Genomic DNA, 19,227 nt, shown 5'->3' with positions numbered 1-19,227 from the left:
GGGTCCAGCAAGTGAGAAATGGCGCTTTTTTTGATAATTCCTTGGACCCCCCAGATGGCGGCTCTCCAGCGGCAGCTGCCACAATTGTCTTGGGCAGAATTCTCCCAGAGGGAAGTGGGCAGCGGACCGCAGGTGGGCAGGCTCGGGTAGAGCACCCTCTTGCACGCGGAAGCCGCGGCGCCTGACCTCGCTCGCCCCCACCCCCGCCGCCTTCTCCAGAGAGTAGAAGCAGCGGTGTGGTGCGTCCGTGCGCTTCGGAGTTGGAGGGCGGCGCCCAGGACCCTGGTGGGCGAGTGTCGGCTCAGCTCGAGGAGGGGCGGGAGGCGGCGGGGGGCGGCGGCGGTCCAGAGCCCCGCGCGCAGAGCCTCGGCGCGAGGAGCGAGGGGGAGCGCGGCGCCCGGCGCTGGCACAGCGTCTCGGAGGGGGCCGGCCGGCGTGCGGACCGAGCCATGGCGCGTCCTCCGCACCCGCGAACGCTGCCGCCCGTGCTCCTGCTCCTGCTGCTGGTACCGCTGCCGCTCGGAGCCGGTGAGTGTCGTCTGTGCGTAAGCGGGCCGGTTTGGCCAGGGCGTTCGGGGGAGGGGAGAGGAGCGTAGGCGGGGCGCCGGTCACAGGTGTCCATCTGACCGAGGAAGGAAGCCCAGGGTGCCGGGAAGGGGATGCCTTCCATGCCTAATACAGTTTTTGAACTATTATAGATGGAGTGCTAGCCATGGCCAGGACACCCAAGCATCTCCTCTTCCCCCACCCCCCACCCCCCGCGCCCAGTCCAGACGCACCTCTTTTGAGGGGATCTGCACAGACAGAACAGTTGCAAAAAGCCAGGCTACTTCCACGAGAGCATCTCTAGAAGGCGGGAAGAATCAGAAGCAGGACTGCCATTTGCTCCACATGGGCTTCAAGCCTTCCACTCCCTGTAAGGACTGGGGAAGTGGACTCTAGGTACGGATGAAGAAAGAGAAATTTTTGTTGAAACCGACTTGTCACAAATTAGGGTTGTAAACTGCTGCTAAAATTTGCTAACATCATTATTTGGGAATATTTCTCGTCACCAACCTACTCCCACCCCCTACCCTTTCAGGACATATTTTTATTGTTTTAATTGGAGCAGAAGACTTGCTATAGGGGAAGATGGCTCAGCACAGTGCCTTGCCCTATTATAGATACACAATAGGTATTTTGTGGAATATATAGTTCAAGGTCTGCCATTGCCATTCCGCCGGGATGGGTAGCCTGGGAGCCATGATCCCAGGGAATATGCCCATGACCTTTGGGAGTGGGATGGGTGCATGGAATCTTATTGTAGGACTCCTGCACAGAACCTGAGTGGAGGAAATCCTGAGGCAGAGATCACACATGGACCCATCACCTCGGTCCACAAAGTGGTACTGCAGAAATACAATCTTGACTGTAAAACAGATATGGAAGGGAAACGCTGGTCTGTCCAGATTAACTCCATCAGTAAATCAGGGCAGCAAGGTATCGCCAGTCTGATTTGACTGCCCAAAAAATTTCATTAGCCCTAACAGTATAGCTGCACATCAAGATCAGGGGTAAACATTAAACACCTTCCTCATTAACCAGTTAAGTGTAGCAGGTTCCCCCCTGTTATGATAAAATTTAACATTGCCCCTACTTTTCTTTTGTTTAGCTGCAATTGCTCCTAAATCCACCACTGTTCAGATTCAGTGAACTATCAGCTATGAAATAAGAGAGGTTTACTTTTGAAAATTGTTGGGACTCAATATTTAGTCCAGTTTAAGCAATGAGACTTATACTTGTTACATTTCTTTCATTAGGCACTTACTGGGTACCTACCAGAAGTAACCTCTTAAACATTTAGTATTTCTCAAACTGCTGAAATCCCTGTTTCCCTTTTGGTAAAGATAAATATCTCATGCCTTCCCTAAATCTGTTTTTGAAATTTAAAAGCTTTTTTCATCTTCCACATATATAATGATCAAATGTGTTTTTTTGAACCACCCATTACCTTTGGAAATTCTGATACACCCCTTAAAGGAGCCTAACCTGTCTCTTCCCTAGCCCTCCTTTGAGAAACACTGGTTTAATCCAATCCCTCACCTTACATTTGGGCAACTAAGGTCCAGAAAGTGAAGGCAGGACTGGGACTAAGGTGAATGAATGAAGGGGTTGCAAAGAAACAGTAGTCAAGATAAAGAATATTTTAATGCAGTATTTTTTAAAAGAGTTTTTAGTTGTTTTTTTTTTTTTTTAAGTAATCTCTGCATCCAACATGGGGCTCCACCATCTGAGCCAGCCAGGTGCCCCTCAATGCAGTATTTTTAAAAAATCAAAATCAGTGCTCGCTTCAGCAGCACATATACTAAAAATCAAAATCAGTGCTCCCCCCCAAAATCCATGGTGAGCAAAATATCAAAATTTAAATAAAAAGAGTGACAATGCCATGCTGAAGCTTACTGGAGCCTGAAGCAAAAGGTGTAATCAATACTACTGATCCTGCCTTTGTTTGTGCATTGGATGTGACCAGTTCTCAGGGTGCATCATATTTTCCAGTGAACTTGCTAAAACTCAGATTCCCAGGCATTATCACCAGAGACTGATTCAGTAGTTCTGGGATGGGGTCAGAAATCTGCATTTTAATAAGCAATCTACTTGATTATCATTTGATTGGAAGAGAAGGTTGGACTGACTAAACTCAGATTCCTCCTAATTTTGGCACTTCGATTTTTTTTTTTTTTTAGGATTTTATTTATTCATTTGAGAGAAAGGGAGAGCACAGGCAGTGGGGAGGGGCACAAGGAGAGGGAGAAGCAGGCTCTGCCTCCCCCCAGCAGGGAGCCCAATGTGAGGCTCAATCCCAAGACCCTGGGATCCTGACCTGAGCCAAAGGCAGACACTTAACTGACTGAGCCACCTGCGCACCCGGGCACTTTGATTTTAAGTAGAGGGAAGGGGCTCAGGGAAATTACAGAGGTGGCAGAATTTCTCTGTTATTTGGTTATTTCTTAAACAGGAGGAGCTCATAAAAAACAAGCACTGTTCTAGGCACTGGCAATAGAGTAGTGATAAGATAGATGTGGAAGTCTAGACGGAGAGATAATAAAAAATCAAGTTAAAAAATCAAGTAATGAAAAGTGCTATGCAGGGGCGCTTGGGTGGCTCAGTCGTTAAGCGTCTGCCTTCGGCTCAGGTCATGATCCCAGGGTCCTGGGATCGAGCCCCGCATCGGGCTCCCTGCTCCGCGGGAAGCCTGCTTCTCCCTCTCCCACTCCCCCTGCTTGTGTTCCCTCTCTCGCTGTGTCTCTCTCTGTCAAATAAATAAATAAAATCTTAAAAAAAAAAAAAAAAAAGTGCTATGCAGAGTTTTGGAGTAATGATGTGGTAGAGTAGCTAGGGGGTTATTTTCAATTGGTTTGTTGGGGATGGTCTTTCTGCAGTGACATTTAGGCTCAAAAGTGAATTATTAGAAGGGGCCAGCCACGTGAAGATCAGGGGGAAGAGCATTCCAAACAGAAAGGCTAGGGCAAAAATGCTAAGGTTGACACAGGCTTGTCTGGTTCAGTGGCAACAGAAAAAAGGCTGGTGTGGGTGGAAGGAAGTGGGAGAGGAAGAGAGGGCTAGGAGGTAAGGTTAGATAAGTGAGCAGGGAACAGGGTGCATAAACTAGATCCGAATCTAAGTGCATTGGAACCTGTTGGAAAAATTTAAGCAGAGAAATGAGATAATCTCATTTACAATATTTAAGAGATGATCCCATGTAATGTAGAATTATGTTATATTCACATAATGGAATGATACACAGCAAGAAAAATAGAAATAAGGTAGTTACAACCATACTTAATAGTGTGGGTGGGGATGCCTGGGTGGCTCAGTCATTAAGCGTCTGCCTTCCGCTCAGGTCATGATCCCAGGGTGTCTGGGATTGAGTCCCACATCGGGCCCCTTGCTCAGCGGGGAGCCTGCTTCTCCCTCTGCCTGCCACTCCCCCTGCTTGTGCACGCACATGCTTTCTCTCTCTCTCCCTCAAATAAATAAATAAATAAATAAATAAATAAAATCTTTAAAAAAAATAGTGTGGGTGAACTTCATAAACATAATATTGAGCAAAAGAAACCCAGACACCAAAAGCACATATTGTATGACTGAAAAACAAACAAAACTAATCTCTAATGTTAGAAAATCAAGACATTGATTTCCTTTGGAGCGGTTGGTGACTGGCAGAGGGCATCTGGGGAGCTGGTAATGTTCTGGTCCTTTATCTGAGGTCTGGTTACACAGTCTACTCAATTTGAAATTCATTGTACTGTACATTTTGATTAATGCATGTTTATGTATGTTGTGCTTCAATGAAAAATTATTATTATTTTTTTTTTAAAGATTTTATTTATTTATTTGAGACAGAGAGAATGAGAGACAGAGAGCATGAGAGGGAGGAGGGTCAGAGGGAGAAGCAGACTCCCTGCCGAGCAGGGAGCCCGATGCGGGACTCGATCCCGGGACACCAGGATCATGACCTGAGCCGAAGGCAGTCACTTAACCAACTGAGCCACCCAGGCGCCCTTCAGTGAAAAATTATTACCAAACATGATATACAAATGATAAACAAGCACATGAAAATATGCTCAACATCATAAGTTTAAGGGAAATGCTAATGGAAACCGCAATGATATGCCAGCCAGCTCACACCTGTAAGGATGGCTGGTTAAAAAAAAAACAAAACACACAAATCAGAAAATAACAAGAGTTGGCAAGTTTGTGGAGAAATTGGAACCTTTGTACAATGCTAATGAGAATGACAAATGGTGTAGCCACTGTGGAAAACAATTTGGTGGTTCCTCAAAAAGTTAAACATAGAATTACCATATGACCCAGCAACTCCACACGTAAATATATATCTAAAAGAATTTTATACAGAATTCAAGCAAATACTTGTACATGAATGCTCACAGAAGCCCTATTCACATTAACTAAAACATGGAAACATCCCAAATGTTCATCAACTGGTGTATAGATAAACAAAACATGGTATATCCATACAATGAAATATTACTCATCCGTAAAAAAGTGAAGTACTGATATATGCTACCATGTGGATGAACCATAAAAAGCAGTATGTTAGGTGAAAGAAGCCAGATACAAAAGATGATGTATTTTATGATTCCACTTGTATAAAATATCTAGAATGGGTAAATCTGTAGAGACAGAAGGTAGATTAGTGGTTGCCGGAGACTAGGGGGGAGGGAAATGGAGAGTGACCGTTTAATGGCTGTGGGCTTTCCTTTTGGGGTAATGAGAATATATTGGAGTTAGGTAGATGTGATGGTTGAACAACATGTGAGTATACTGAATGCCACTTAGTTATGCCCTTTAAGCTGGTTAATTTTATGTTGCATGAATTTCACCTCAATGAAAATGATTTCCAGCCTAAAAATTTTTCATTAAAAAAGGTGGCTGCAGGGCGCCTGGGTGGCTCAGTCGGTTAAGCGACTGCCTTCGGCTCGAGTCATGATCCTGGAGTCCCGGGATCGAGTCCCGCATCGGGCTCCCTGCTTGGCGGGGAGTCTGCTTCTCCTTCTGACCCTTCCCCCTCTCATGTGCTCTTTCTCATTCTCTCTCTCAAATAAATAAATAAAATTTAAAAAAAAAAAAAAAAGGTGGCTGCAAACAACAAAATGGTAGTTACGTGAGGTGAAGGATGTATTAACTAATCTTATTGGGTCAATCACCTCACAGTACATACAGGAATCAAATCATCACATTGCATACCTAAAACTTACACAATGTTGTATGTCAATTTTATCTCAATAAAGCTGGAAGACAAAACAAAACAGAAAGATGGCTGAATGGTATGGGAGAATGAATTTGGAAGATGGAATCAGGGAGACCAATAAAAAGTCTTGGAAGTAGTTCTGACAGGAGTTGATGGTGGTTTGAGCTAAGGAGGCAGTGATAGGTGAGAGAAGTGGACAGATTCCTGATATATTGTGGAGTTGACAGGACTTGTTGGATTAAACAGGAAAGAGAAGAATTAAAAATGATTCCCAGAAGTTTTGCCTTGCAAAACTGATGACATGATGGCATTCTGGTACCCTTTGATAGGGATGCTAAGTTCTAGGTTGTAGGGTCTTCCACAAGGGCTGACTTATAACCAACCTTAGTATTCTTGAGTGACAGAATCAGCAAAAGCTCCCCAACTCCAACACTGACCCTTTCCCCCTGGAAGGTATTTTTAAGTGACTTTTAATGGAAGCTTCAGAGTTGTTGTTAAGTGTCATTTAGCACTACCATGCACACGGTCAACTCTCTGGTTATACTAGCCCTGCCCATGCATTGCTCTGCCAAGGGCCCTCTTCTCTGTGCCTGGCAGGGTCATGAGGCTCAGCTTCAAACAACAGTCTCCCTTCTCCCAGGGGGCTGAGAAGCCTCTCTTCAAACCTGCCTCTTCTTGGACCTGATCTGTTCTGTCCAAATTGTGACAGCTACAGATTCTTTACTCCTGCGGGGCTTTTCTCCCCACTTATTCCTAAAGGCCTTTGTGCCACCCCAAGACTTTCCTGCCCAAGGTTTGGTCTTGAATCCCCCCTACTCTACCTTACAACTTGTTACTCCCAGGCAGCTACTCTGACCTCATGTGAGCCTCACCTGGTCTCTCTTCCTCCACAACAGACCCCCTCCCCACCGAGGGCCGGCTGGTGAACAGCTGTATCCAGGCCAGGAGGAAGTGCCAGGTCGATCCTATTTGCAATGCTGCCTACCACCACCTGAATTCCTGCACCTCTAGTGTAAGCACCCCATCACCTTCACAGGAGCTTTTGGCCCCTGAGGAGTGCAGGGAGGCAGCACAGCACCTCAGGAATAGCTCTCTGATGAGCTGTACATGCCACCGCCGCATGAAGAACCAAGTTGCCTGCCTGGACATCTATTGGACCGTTCACCTTGCCCGCAGCCTTGGTGAGGCCCCCATTATAGAGTGGACTCAGCTAAGGAAGATGGCTCTTGTGGGTTGTTGTTTAATCCTGCAGAATATAGGCCAGATGGGTAGATTCTGACTAGGGTGGTAATGAAGCTCTGCATTTGACATCAGTAAGAAGTAGAGGGAAGACTTGGCAATATCTTTCTGGGCACCCACAACACTGCCCTCTCTTCTCCCTACTTCCCCCTTTCTTACCTGGTCACATGTAACTGCCTCTTGGCAGAAATCTGACCCAGGCTGAGGCCCAACCTGGGCAGCTCCTGGAACAGAAGAAGCGTATGGACAGGATGTGGAGGGAAATGATCTTAACCCATTCACAGATTCCAAATACAATGTAATCCATAAGGTCAGAGAGACTGGGAGGCAGCGTCCTGGTCCTGCCTTTAACAGAAAGGATACTCATTAACCAGACAGAAGGTAGTAAGAGAAGACACTGGAATAGCCAAAGAGAGAAGAGCTTCCTCTTACTCTTTCCAGAAAGGTGTCTACCTTTCTGTATTAGCCAGTTTTTACTGGACTATGCTGCAATAACAAAACAGTGACTTGTAAAACAAAAGTTTAGTTCTTGCTCATATTCTGTGTTAGCTGTGTCATGTGTCCTCTTCATTTTTGAATCCAGGCTGAAGGTACCGCCTCCATCTGGGAAGTTCTTTTCTCCTGGCAGAGGGAAATAAGCAATGACAGAAGTATGTGATGCCTTTAAAAGCTTCTACACAGATGTTACATGAAATACTTATGCTCACATTCCATGAACAAAGCAGATCCCATGACCAAGCCTGACATCCCTGGTGAGGGGGAAGTATACTCCTCCCACAAGAGACCCTGAAAATCACATGGCAATAAGTGAGGATATATAATCTTACAGGGAGGGCAAAAATAGTCGGAGATAATATACAAGCTACCATAGTCCACTATTTGGTTAAAATACTCATTTCTCTCTCTTCCACAAGCAAAATATATCAACCCCCTTCCTTCTTTTCTTTTCTTTCTTTCAGATTTTTTATTTTTAAGTAATCTCTACACCCAATTTGGGGCTCAAACTCACAACCCCAAGATCAAGAGAGTTGCATGCTCTTCTACCTGAGCCAGTCAGGTGCCTATCAACCCACTTTCTAAGGAAGATACCCTAAGTGTTCTATCCAAGCAGTACATCAGGTTCCCAGTCTAGGATCTTGTGATAATTTCTGTCAGGTCTGGATATGACTCTTCTTGATCTATCTACCTATGGACAAAAAGGACAGGTCATCTGCCTCCAATATATATTCTGTATACAACAGTGGAACAGGGACAGGAGAACACAACACTCTCAGGAAGGGGAGGAATGGGAGGCACACAGCAGACATTGCTCATAGTTGTTCTGATGTCCTACTACATAAACATTGTAAGGGCCATCTTCCCTTGGTAGTGGGCACTGCTCTTTAAGGTTTTGTTTATTTATTTGTCAGAGAGAGAGAGACAGCGAGCGCACAAGCTAGGGAAGCTGCAGGCAGAGGGAGAAGCAGGCTCCCCGCTGAGCAAGGAGCCTGATGGGGGACTCGATCCCAGGACCCTGGGATAATGACCTGAGCCGAAGGCAGACACTTAACCGACTGAGCCACCCAGGGGTCCCGGCACTGCTCTTTAATAAGGCTCTGCTTTTGCTCCTTAGGAGAGTTGCTTTATCTGTTGTTTACCAGGGCTCTTGGCCCAGCCCCCCTACCCCTGGCAGGTCCTTCCTTTCCCATTATTTTCTTTGGCCATGTCTAAGGATATTGGAGACTCCCACTTCCTTGAGGAGTGAACAGCATTCTCAGCTTGCTTGCTACCTGAGGAATGTTGGGAACATTTTCAGACTCCAGTAGAGTCTATTTGAATCCAGGCTGGTGGCTCTTAGCAGTACAACTCTCTCAAAACTTAATTGCTTTTTATATCTTTGGTTCCTGTCACCCCATGTGCCAGTAGCCTTCCCAATAATTCTTTTCAAGATATGTGTCTCTATCTAGACCTAATTAGAAGTATCTTGCTCGGGGCACCTGGGTGGCTCAGTCGTTAAGCGTCTGCCTTCAGCTCAGGTCATGATCCCAGGGTCCTGGGATCGAGTCCCGCATCGGGCTCCCTGCTCAGCGGGAAGCCTGCTTCTACCTCTCCCACTCCCCCTGCTTGTGTTCCCTCTCTCACTGTCTCTCTCTCTCTCTGTCAAATAAATAAAATCTTTAAAAAAAAAAAAAAAAAAGAAGTATCTTGCTCTTACCAGGCTTCTGTGGGAGAGTCACTACCCTAGTCTTTTGTCTCTGAGCATATTTGTCTAACTGGCAGGATTTATTGATACCATCTTAATCAATGAGAGATCTCCGCAAAGGGCATGATAGCCATATCATTGAATTGGTCTTTGCCCTAAGGCTGAGTTGTAATCGACCTTATTACACAAAGCATCTTCCAATTTTATCTTTTACTATTTGAATATGAAAAACAGTTGCATATCTTAATCCTACAAATCCTCAAATTTCTGGATTGTTTCTTTTCTTTTTCCTCCCTATTTGCAAACTGGCCATTTCTCTGAGCTTTTGTCTTTCTTGTAGACCTTGCAAAATGCAGCCAATAGCGATCAAGACATACTAGAACCTTCTGCTTCTCAGCTTCTTTCCCTTAAAGCACAATGTCATTCAGTACATCTTTCTTCCAAGTTATTGCAGGGCAACAATTTTACCAAATGCGTTGCCACTGCATATTGAGGACTGCTATTTTTCATATCCCAGGAACAGCTTATTCACCATCCACTCACTGCCCAGTTCCAAAGCCAAAACCACACATTTTAGATTCTTTGCTGTTATTGCTGCAATCATTTCTAGATACCAGTTACATTTTTAATAAGAATTTGCTAGGTTATGCTGCAGTAAAAACCAACCAACCCCCACATATCTGGCCTTCCACAACAAAATTTTCATTTTTGCTCATTACACATCTGCTGTGGGGTTCCTTGAGTTAGCTTTGTCTTTGCTCTACCTGTCTTCCTCTTTCTAGGACCCAGGCTGGTAGAGGGAAAAGAACAGCAGCAGGATAATGTAATGGTTCGTAAAGCTTCTGCTCAGATGTGATTTATGTCAGTTTAGCTTACAGTCCACAGGCCAGAGCAAGTCACATGGGTAATCCTTACAGTAGGGTGTAGAAGTATACTCCTTTCATAGGGGGCCTGAAAGTCACATGGCAAGGGGTGGTGGGGGTGGTGGTGTATAATTCTCCCACAGGGTGGGTAGCTAGCATGTAACTGGAAACAGTAATACAATTTACCACACTTTTTGTTCCTTGTTTTCCACTCCTCGTCCTTTTTTTTTTTTTTTTTTAAAGATTTTATTTATTTATTTGAGAGAGAGAGAATGAGAGACAGCACGAGAGGGAAGAGGGCAGAGGGGGAAGCAGACCCCCTGCCGAGCAGGGAGCCCGATGTGGGACTCGATCCCGGGACTCCGGGATCATGACCTGAGCCGAAGGCAGTCGCTTAACCAACTGAGCCACCCAGGCGCCCTCCACTCCTCGTCCTAATCAGTTCTCTTTGAGAGCTTCCCCAGAGACTTCTCCCTGGATCCTCTTGCCTTCCCAACTTTTCCCTTGAGAAAAGTCTTTCAGGTCTTCCCAAATATCCAGACCATCCTTTCTTATCTGCTTGACATCATCCATATTTCTTCCCTCCTGAAGATGCATTCTCAAAGGCATATTGGGTGACACCTTGCATCCTCTCACCTCTCTCTTCCAACAAGATTTATTACCCAACATTTATTGAGTACCTACCATGTCTATGAGCTATGCAGTGACTTTATAAGACCTATTATGTCTCCTTAAGGAGCCCACAGCACCCTGCGAGTGACTGGGAAAAGTATGTTACCTCTGAGATCATTGTCTCTTCCAGAGTTCTCTGCTTTTCCCAGTCTGGTTCAGTTTGGGACCGGGACTCAAAGCCACGTCCTCAGCATGCGATGTGTCTCCATAGCTAGGTGGTCAGGTCTAGAACAGAGTCTACTACTGCCCCTTCCTCAACAGTAAGAGACAACAAGACAGAGTCCCCTTGCCTGCTTCTGTACCCACAGGCCATATGTCTAGTGGTTAGGAGTGGAAACTCTGGAATCAGATAGTCCAGGTTTCAAGTCCCAGCTCCACTTTTTAGCCTCTGTGAGCCTGAGCAAGTGACTTAACCTCTCTCAGCCTGTTTCTTCTTACCTACCCAAAGGCTTCTAGGAGGACTGAGATTGAATTTTTTCTTCTTTTTTACTGATGCCGTGGTGCCCAGTGCACAGTGTACTCAACAAATATTAGCTTTATTATTCTTATCATTAAACTCGTGGTATTCATTGAGCCCAGCCCATACCTTTATGGCCTTGCTTTTTTTTCTCACCTCTAACTGCTTGCAGCTAGTTCGGTAGAGACTGTGCCTTTTCCTTTTTTCCACAGGGCTTTGAGGGCTGACCCAGCAGCCTCAGCCCCTCCTGCTCCCACCCCCCAGCCCGGTCCTCAGGATTCTTGTCACCTTGTCTCTAGGTGACTTTGAACTGGATGTCTCCCCCTATGAAGATACAGTGACCAGAAAACCCTGGAAAATGAATCTCAGCAAACTGAACATGCTCAAACCAGGTATGGAGGGCAAGCTGAGGCTGGGGCATGAGGGGTGGGCCTGGACCCTGAAGGAAGAGTGGCTGGTGGGGAACACAAACCAGAGGGCATGTTGGGGGAGAGTTCTAGTCTGCCAGGTAACTAAAGAAGCATTGTGTCAGGGTGGGAGTCTGAGCTGTGGGCATGGTGTGGTCTTATGAGTCAACAAAGAGCACTAGGTATTAGGGAGGCATTTGAAGAGAGCCCATTAGGGTTCCAAAAGATGGGTCTCTACAAAGGGTCTGATGGAGTGGCAGTAGTCCCAGAAAAAAATATGCTGAAATGAAGTATTTACCCTTATTCGAGGCAGCCAGGAAAGTAGCTTTTTGTCCCTGAAGACTAGGAAATTGCTTGTTTTCAAACCATTCTAATGGGATGGGCGAGGTGTTGGACTGGGAATATGGTGAGAGAGAATGTGACTCCTCAGGGGTGACTCAGGGTGGGAGCCATCTGTCTGGCAAGGATTAAAATGCATGTTTTGGCAGCTCTTTCTGTCCATGGGTCCTGTCCCCATGCTTTAATAAAATCACCATTTTGCACACACACACACACACACACAAATAAATAAATAAATAAATAAATAAATAAATAAATGCATGTTTTTCAGGACATTGGGGCTGTTGTGTTAATTGGGAAGGAGCACACACACATGCACTTGCTTTTTGAGAAAGATGTGAGCTTTGTTGTACAATCAGTCCTATATATTGGAAATAGAATTTTCAGAGAAAAGCATAGAGATTTATACATAAACTCTTAGTTACAAGGAATCTGGGAATAACCTGTTCCAGTCACTCCATTGTTCTGACTGCTAGAATATTCTGTTAATAGTAATAGCACCATAATTTCCCAAGACTCAGAGTATGGGGAGCTTTTATGCATACATCAGTCATTAAAAACAGGTGTTATTAAAACTGGGCAGAATAGATGCAAAACAAAACAGATATTCTAGGTAGAATTCGGTTGCATCTGTTTCTGATGGTTCAGAAAGTGCTTTAGAATGTTAGGGGGCCTCTAGCTAATGATTTCTACCATGAAATTTCACTCACTGCATACAACTGAGGAAGAAGGCGTTTCAGTTGAGCTTTCTGGCCGCTTCAATTCTAGGTAAATGAGCGCGATAGACAGATGATAGATAGCTTCTATTTCTTTTATTTATTATTATTTTGTTGTTTTTGTTGTTTTGTTTTGTTTTACACCTAGGCAAACTGAGGAGTAGGATGAGGGAAGCTCACAAATAACAGATACAATTTATGGGTAGTGGGAAAGCCACGGATTAGCAGTGGCGGTATTCAGGGTAGTCGTCACTTTCCTCCTATCCCCACCACCGTCCATGTTAAATCGGAGGGCTGCAGGGGTTCCTAGCAACACTGGGCTGCCCGTTTGCAGAGACGACTGGTGACTTGGTGCCCTTCTCCCCCCCAGACTCAGACCTCTGCCTCAAGTTCGCCATGCTGTGCACTCTTAATGACAAGTGTGACCGGCTGCGCAAGGCCTATGTGGAGGCGTGCTCGGGGTCCCGCTGCCAACGCCCCACCTGCCTCCGGCAGCTCCGTGCCTTCTTTGAGAAGGCGTCGGAGCCCCACGCTCAGGGCCTGCTCTTGTGCCCGTGCGCACCCGCCGACCAGGGCTGCGGGCAACGCAGGCACAACACCATCGCCCCCAGCTGCGCGCTGCCGTCCGAGGCCCCCAACTGCCTGGAGCTGCGGCGCGTCTGCGTCTCCGACCCGCTGTGCAGGTGCAGGTGCCGGGTGTGGGCGGGCAGGGTGGGCGAGGGCGCCGTGCACAGCGCTCCTTCTCCGATGGCCGCCTGCCTGTGCGGGGCCGGGTTTGCCGCCCAGGGACCGTGGAATGACTTCACCCCGTAGCTCCCTTCAGAATTTTCTGAAACCCTTTTCTCAAAAAGCTTTGTGTAAAGACTTTGTGTAAAAACTTCAGAAAATATCAAAACATATAAAATAGCACTCAGAATCCCTCACCTGAAGATAATCCACATCCTTTGGAGAGGGTTTCCTTCCAGTCTTTTCTGTATACAGATAAACCAAACGATATTCTAGAAATATATTTGTACCTTGCTTCCCCCCGCCCCGCCCCCACTTATGTGCATATCTCATGGGCGTTTTTCTCTGGAGGCAGTATGGGATAGTGGTGACCACTGGCTCCGAAGTCAGACAGATGTGAATTTAAAGCCTGGGGCTGTGTGACTTTGAGCCCATCACTTTAGCCTAAAACTGCATCGCTTAACCTAACGTTCCTCTTAGTCCTCTGTAAAAACTGGGATAATAATACAGATCTCATGGGATTCTGGTGAGCGTTAAATTGCATAATTTATGTAGATGCTTAGCTTACTGGTGCAGAGTAAGTGCTCAATAAATGGTGGTGCTTATTTTGTCTTTTACTGTCCTTCCACAACTTGATTTTTAAATGCCTACATTGTATTCCGTTTTATGGATGCCCCATACTTTATTTAATCCTTCCTCTATTGTTGGATATTTAGGTTGCTTTCTTTATTGCTATAAATAATGCTACAATAAATATCACTCGTTCATTTTTTTTTAAGATTTTATTTATTTATTTGTCAGAGAGACAGAGAGAGAGCACAAGCAGTGGTAGTGGCAGGCAGAAGGAGAAGCAGGCTCCCCGCCGAGCAAGGTGCCTGATGCGGGACTCGATCCCAGGATCCTCGGATCGTGGCCCCATCCAAAGGCAGACGCTTAACTGACAGAGCCACCCAGGCATCCCTCACTCTTGTTCATTTTTGCGCACAAATCTAATTATTACTTAGGACGTGTTGCTACAAATGCCAATACCAAATCAAAGTATGTGATGATCTGTAAGATGTTTGATACATATTCTCCAGAAATTCCGATCTGGCTTTCCTCTGCCTCCTCAGGACAAAACACTCACCAAATTGAAGTTATCACCCATTCAAGTAGCATTTGCTGACAATGAGAGTCACCCCACCTTGTTTTGCAGCCTGGTTCTAGCCCTTATTTCTATGTAACCTTGAGCAAGTTACCTAACCTCTCTGAGCCCCACTTCCTTCTTCTCTAAAGTGTTACACAAAAGCTCTCAATCATCGGTACACCAACACTTACTGAGTACTTACTATGGACTAGGTACTGTTTTAGATACTATGTATTAACTCATGTAAACCTTACAAGAACCCTGTAAGATAGCTGGTATTGTCGTTTTTTATCATCTTCACTTTACAAAGAAGAAACCACAGCAGAGAAAGTTTAAATAGCTTGTTGAGGTTCATCCAGGTAATAAGTCGGGTTGCTTAATGAGGTTTGGAATGAAGTCTGGCCTAACCGCTTGGCTACACTGCCTCTTACGTTCGTAGCTGCTACTGTTACGTAGCAAGTGCCCGGATAGATGGCTAAGACACTGTCCTTCCCTTCGAGGAATTTGCATTTGGGGGGCGGGTGACAGAGAAGTAAACCACCCATCTAACAAAAGGCAAAATGTAAGGAAAACTGCAGAAGTATGTACAGAAAAACATACTTGTAATTCTATCACCTGAAGATAACCAGCTTTACCTATTATAGGATCAGTGTGAATAATAACAATATCTGACATATAACGAACACTTCGCATGTACCAACCACTATGCTAAATGCTGTATATGCAATCTCTTATTTCATCCTCACAAAAACCCACTTGGAACTACGGTTTTCATTTCTTCCTTTCTTTTTTTTTTTTTTTTAAGGATTTTACTTAGTTATTTGAGACACACACAGAGAGAGAAAGAACAGGGGGAGGAGCAGAGGGAGAGGGAAGAGGAGACTCTGTGCTGAGCCCAACGCAGGGCTCGATCCCATGACCCTGAGATCATGACCTGAGCCGAAATCAAGAGTCAGACGCTCAGTCAACTGAGCCACGCAGGTTCCCAGTACTGTTTTCATTTCTATTCACAGTTGAGAAAACTAAGGTTAAAGAAGCTGCCTGAAATCTCATAGCTAGGTATTATGGAGCCCAAATTCAAAGTGGTCTGCTTTGATGGATGGGGCGACAGTGCATTTAATCGTGACAGGAACAGGCTTCACTGAGGGGGAAGCCCTGGGCCAGGCCTGAAACCAGAGGAGGATTTGGCATGAAGACGGGTATGTCCGCTAAAGGGGTATCAAGGGGGAAGCCTGCAGGCCAGACCCTCAATGAGGACTCTTAAAATTTCCCTTCTTCCAGATCTCGCCTGGTCGATTTTCAGACCCACTGCCATCCTCTGGACATCCTAGGGACCTGTGCAACAGAACATTCCAGATGTCTGCGAGCATACGTGGGGCTGATTGGTGAGGCTGAGGGCCATGGAGAATGCTCTGGAGATGGAGCACTCCTGAGACAGGTGTCAGAGAGTGGGGACTGAAGTTTGGGTTGGCCAAGGCCCTGACAATCCTCTCTTCACCCCACAGGGACTGCCATGACTCCCAATTTTGTCAGCAGTGTCAACACCAGTATTGCCTTAAGCTGCACCTGCCGAGGCAGCGGCAACCTGCAGGATGAGTGTGAGCAGCTGGAAGAGTCCTTCTCCCACAATCCCTGCCTCAGTGAGTACGTTCCACCTGCTCCCAGCCCCCATGGTTCTGTCAGCTGGATCCCAGGAGAGGAAAAGGGTCAGCTCTGGGTCCATCCTGGTTCCATCCATCTCCTGCAGACATCTCCTGCCCCCTCCTCAGCATAGGTTTACATCCCCCGAAGTCTTGGCCTTTCTTCCTTCTCCCACTCCCTGAATTACCCCCCCAGGCTGCCTGTTCTACCTGTCTTGGCCCCAGGGACACTCTCCAACTCAAGGAACAAGCAAGCAGAATGAGACAATAGCCCACTCCCACCTGCCCTGCTATATGTCAGGGTCCCTGAGACATTCCCTTACCTTCCGTGGGAGCCTGAGAAATCTCTGTCATCTGCCTGCTTCCATTCTACCTTCTCTCCTCTTCTCAGTGGAGGCCATTGCAGCTAAGATGCGTTTTCACAGCCAACTCTTCTCCCAGGACTGGGCGGACTCTACCTTTTCCGTGATGGAACACCAGGTAGGGCCTCCTCTATTACACACCTCTTAACCTTTACTGGACTAGCTGGGAGAAACCCAGAGAAGGGGACAGAGGGGGTGACCTCATGAATACTATAGACCTCTAATGGATACCTCAGGGGAGGGAGACAAGGCCTTGACTGAGGCCAAGGTGGTGAAGGGGGTGGAGCTGACTCCATTCCATTTCTTCTACAGAACAAAAACCCTGCTCTGAGGCCACAGCCGTGGGTGCCGTCTCTTTTCTCCTGTACGCTTTCCTTGATTCTGCTCCTGAGCCTCTGGTAGCTGGACTTCCCTTGGGCCCCTTTCCCCTCAACCACACCCAGTTGACCTGCAGCCTGCAAGGGCTAAGGAAAGAGCAGCATCCAGAAGGAGTCCTGTGCGGTAAACAACATGGCGACCCTGACTGCACCCCACATATCCAGCTGACTCCAGATGGGGCCATAGTAGAAACTGACTAGCTAAGTTCTCATTCCCTCTGCTTCTGACTCAGGCTGCCCTTTCTTAGGACTTGGTGACTGTGGTTTAGTCATCTTCTGGTGGAGACCACCTCTACTAAGCTCTCTTCTAATCCCTTCCTCCTGCCCACGAGAATCACCCAGGCTCTAACAAATCAGCCATTCTCTATTGCATTCTCCAGGTAGGCAGGGCTGGATGTTCTGAGGCAGCCTAGAAAGACATTCCCCATTGTGAGGAAGGCTGGGGCAAGACTCCTACCCCCTTGTCTCCTCCTCTAAATAGGGCAGATGGGAACCTGCTGCCTGCCCTACCCGGGGATCCTGCAGAGCATTTGAGCATCAGGAGCCAGAGCATTTGGGTCTTGCTTTCTTCCTGCTCCTGTCCTGAAGTACCCCCATCCCCTTGGATCATGATTAAACATTTGACTTAAAAACTTTGCTCCTTTCCCATTTTCTCACATTGTGAATTTATACAGAATTAGGAGTGTTACAGATACAAGAGTAGAGGCCAGGTGAGACAGCAACCCTGCCACCAATTGCTGTGTGACTTCCAGGCAAGTTTCTCAACCTCTCTGTGTACTTGACATGGAGCTGGAAGAACAAATCACTTATGGGAGGCTGTGGACCTTGTATCTGTCCCGGATCCAGCCATTTCTAGGATACTGTCTGGATCTGCCACAGCAGCTGAGAGGGGAGTGTCCTTAGTCAACCAAAGCATTTATTGAGCACCTGCTTGTGTTTGGTTTGCTCCAGACCATAATGGGGGCCAGAGGAAAGGAGAGACTGGTCCTTGATCTCATTTGTAATCCTGTTGGGATAAGGAAACAAAGTAGTTGGGAAAATATATTTATAGAGCTGTGGACATTTATCTATTAATTCACTCACTCACTCTTTCCAAAGCATCTCCTGAGTGCTGGCTGTGCAAGACACTATGCTGGATGTAGAAGATTCTGAAGTCATAATTCAGATCCTGTTTTCAAGTCTTTCACACACCAGAGCAGGGGAGTAGACAAGAAGAATGAGGTAGTGTGATGAGTGCTGTACAATAATTATAATAATAACCCTCATTTATCTAGCCCCTACTATATGCATTAATTCATTGGATCCTCCAACAACATTTGACTTTGTCGGTTACTAGCTATATGACCTCGGGCTCAACTTTTCTAGACCTCATTATCTACATCTGTAACGTGAAAAAGCATAGAACCCACTTCAGGAGGAATGAGATAACCCATGTAAAAGCATTGGGACTGACACCTAGTAAGAACTGAAAAAAGGTAGCAATTATAGTAAGTGGTTTTTGTAGAAGATTTGGGCGATACAGACAATTATAAAGAAGAAAGTAAAATCTTTAAATTCCTACTTGCAAACTGCCAAATGCTCTCTGCATCTCTGTGCACATGAGAATCAGTGGGTATGTATAATTTTATGTAAATGAGGTATCCTTGTGTAAGTCACAGATATCTTTCAGCATGCATGAGTACATCATCCTTTTTATCAGCAGCAGAACATGACTTGAATGGATGCTTATTCCTTCATACATAGTTTATTTAACCAGTTCTACATCAATGGGTATTTGATTGTCTTCTCATTTTTCTCCCAACGAAGTTTTAAGGTAGTGAGGAGGTGACTGGGGATAGGATGAGCAGAGTTGCTGCCAGAGTGTGGGTGGGATAGGGAAGCCTCTCCTTATACATTTTGTATCCCCACAGCCCACCCTGCCCCCAGGAAATGCTCAGCCAGCGTGTCTCCCTGCAAACTTCAGTGGGGCACTGGGTGGGACCTTCCCCTTCCTCCCTTCCCAGGAAGATCTCTGAGCTGGCAAAGCCTCTCCATTTGCTTTGGCTCCATTAGCCTGGGGCTGGGGGTGTGAATGGTGCAGTCATTCCTTGCTAAGTGCTTGAATTAGACTAATAGGTCATCTGTGCTTTTCTCTGAAGAAGGTCCAAATTTCTGGTAAACAACCAGACCACTCCCCGAGCCCAGGGCCCAGAGCCAAGACCTGGGGTGGGGGCACAGTGGCTGGACTGCAGCTTTTAATTGTATCCTGACTGAGCAGAATGGTGACTGCCATTAGACTAGCTCCTGGGTAACAAGGAAGGAAGGGCCACTGGCTGCAGTGGTAAATAGTGAGTGCTGAATTGCAGGCTTCTCCGTGGTCGGGGGTAGAG

At 46.2% G+C, this 19,227-nt stretch overlaps 1 protein-coding gene across 1 annotated transcript; it reads left to right on the top strand.

Annotated features, from left to right (window-relative positions):
- Positions 1-429: 429 nt before the first annotated feature.
- GFRA3 (GDNF family receptor alpha 3) lies at positions 430-17,772 on the top strand. The gene is made up of 8 exons (XM_064595588.1): positions 430-534; positions 6,649-6,933; positions 11,465-11,557; positions 12,998-13,310; positions 15,761-15,864; positions 15,985-16,119; positions 16,511-16,599; positions 16,794-17,772. The coding sequence occupies exons 1-8, from the start codon at positions 450-452 to the stop codon at positions 16,881-16,883; spliced, it is 1,194 nt and encodes a 397-aa protein (XP_064451658.1). The 5' UTR covers positions 430-449; the 3' UTR covers positions 16,884-17,772.
- The last annotated feature ends 1,455 nt before the right edge of the window (positions 17,773-19,227 follow it).

Source organism: Mirounga angustirostris, unplaced genomic scaffold, assembly GCF_029215605.1.
Source record: "Mirounga angustirostris isolate CCGP_5_RB_7025 unplaced genomic scaffold, mMirAng1.0.hap1 SCAF_7, whole genome shotgun sequence".
NCBI classification, from domain to species: domain Eukaryota; kingdom Metazoa; phylum Chordata; class Mammalia; order Carnivora; family Phocidae; genus Mirounga; species Mirounga angustirostris.
The sequence above is the reverse complement of the archived record's forward strand: the minus strand, read 5'-3'. Positions and strand labels throughout refer to the sequence as shown.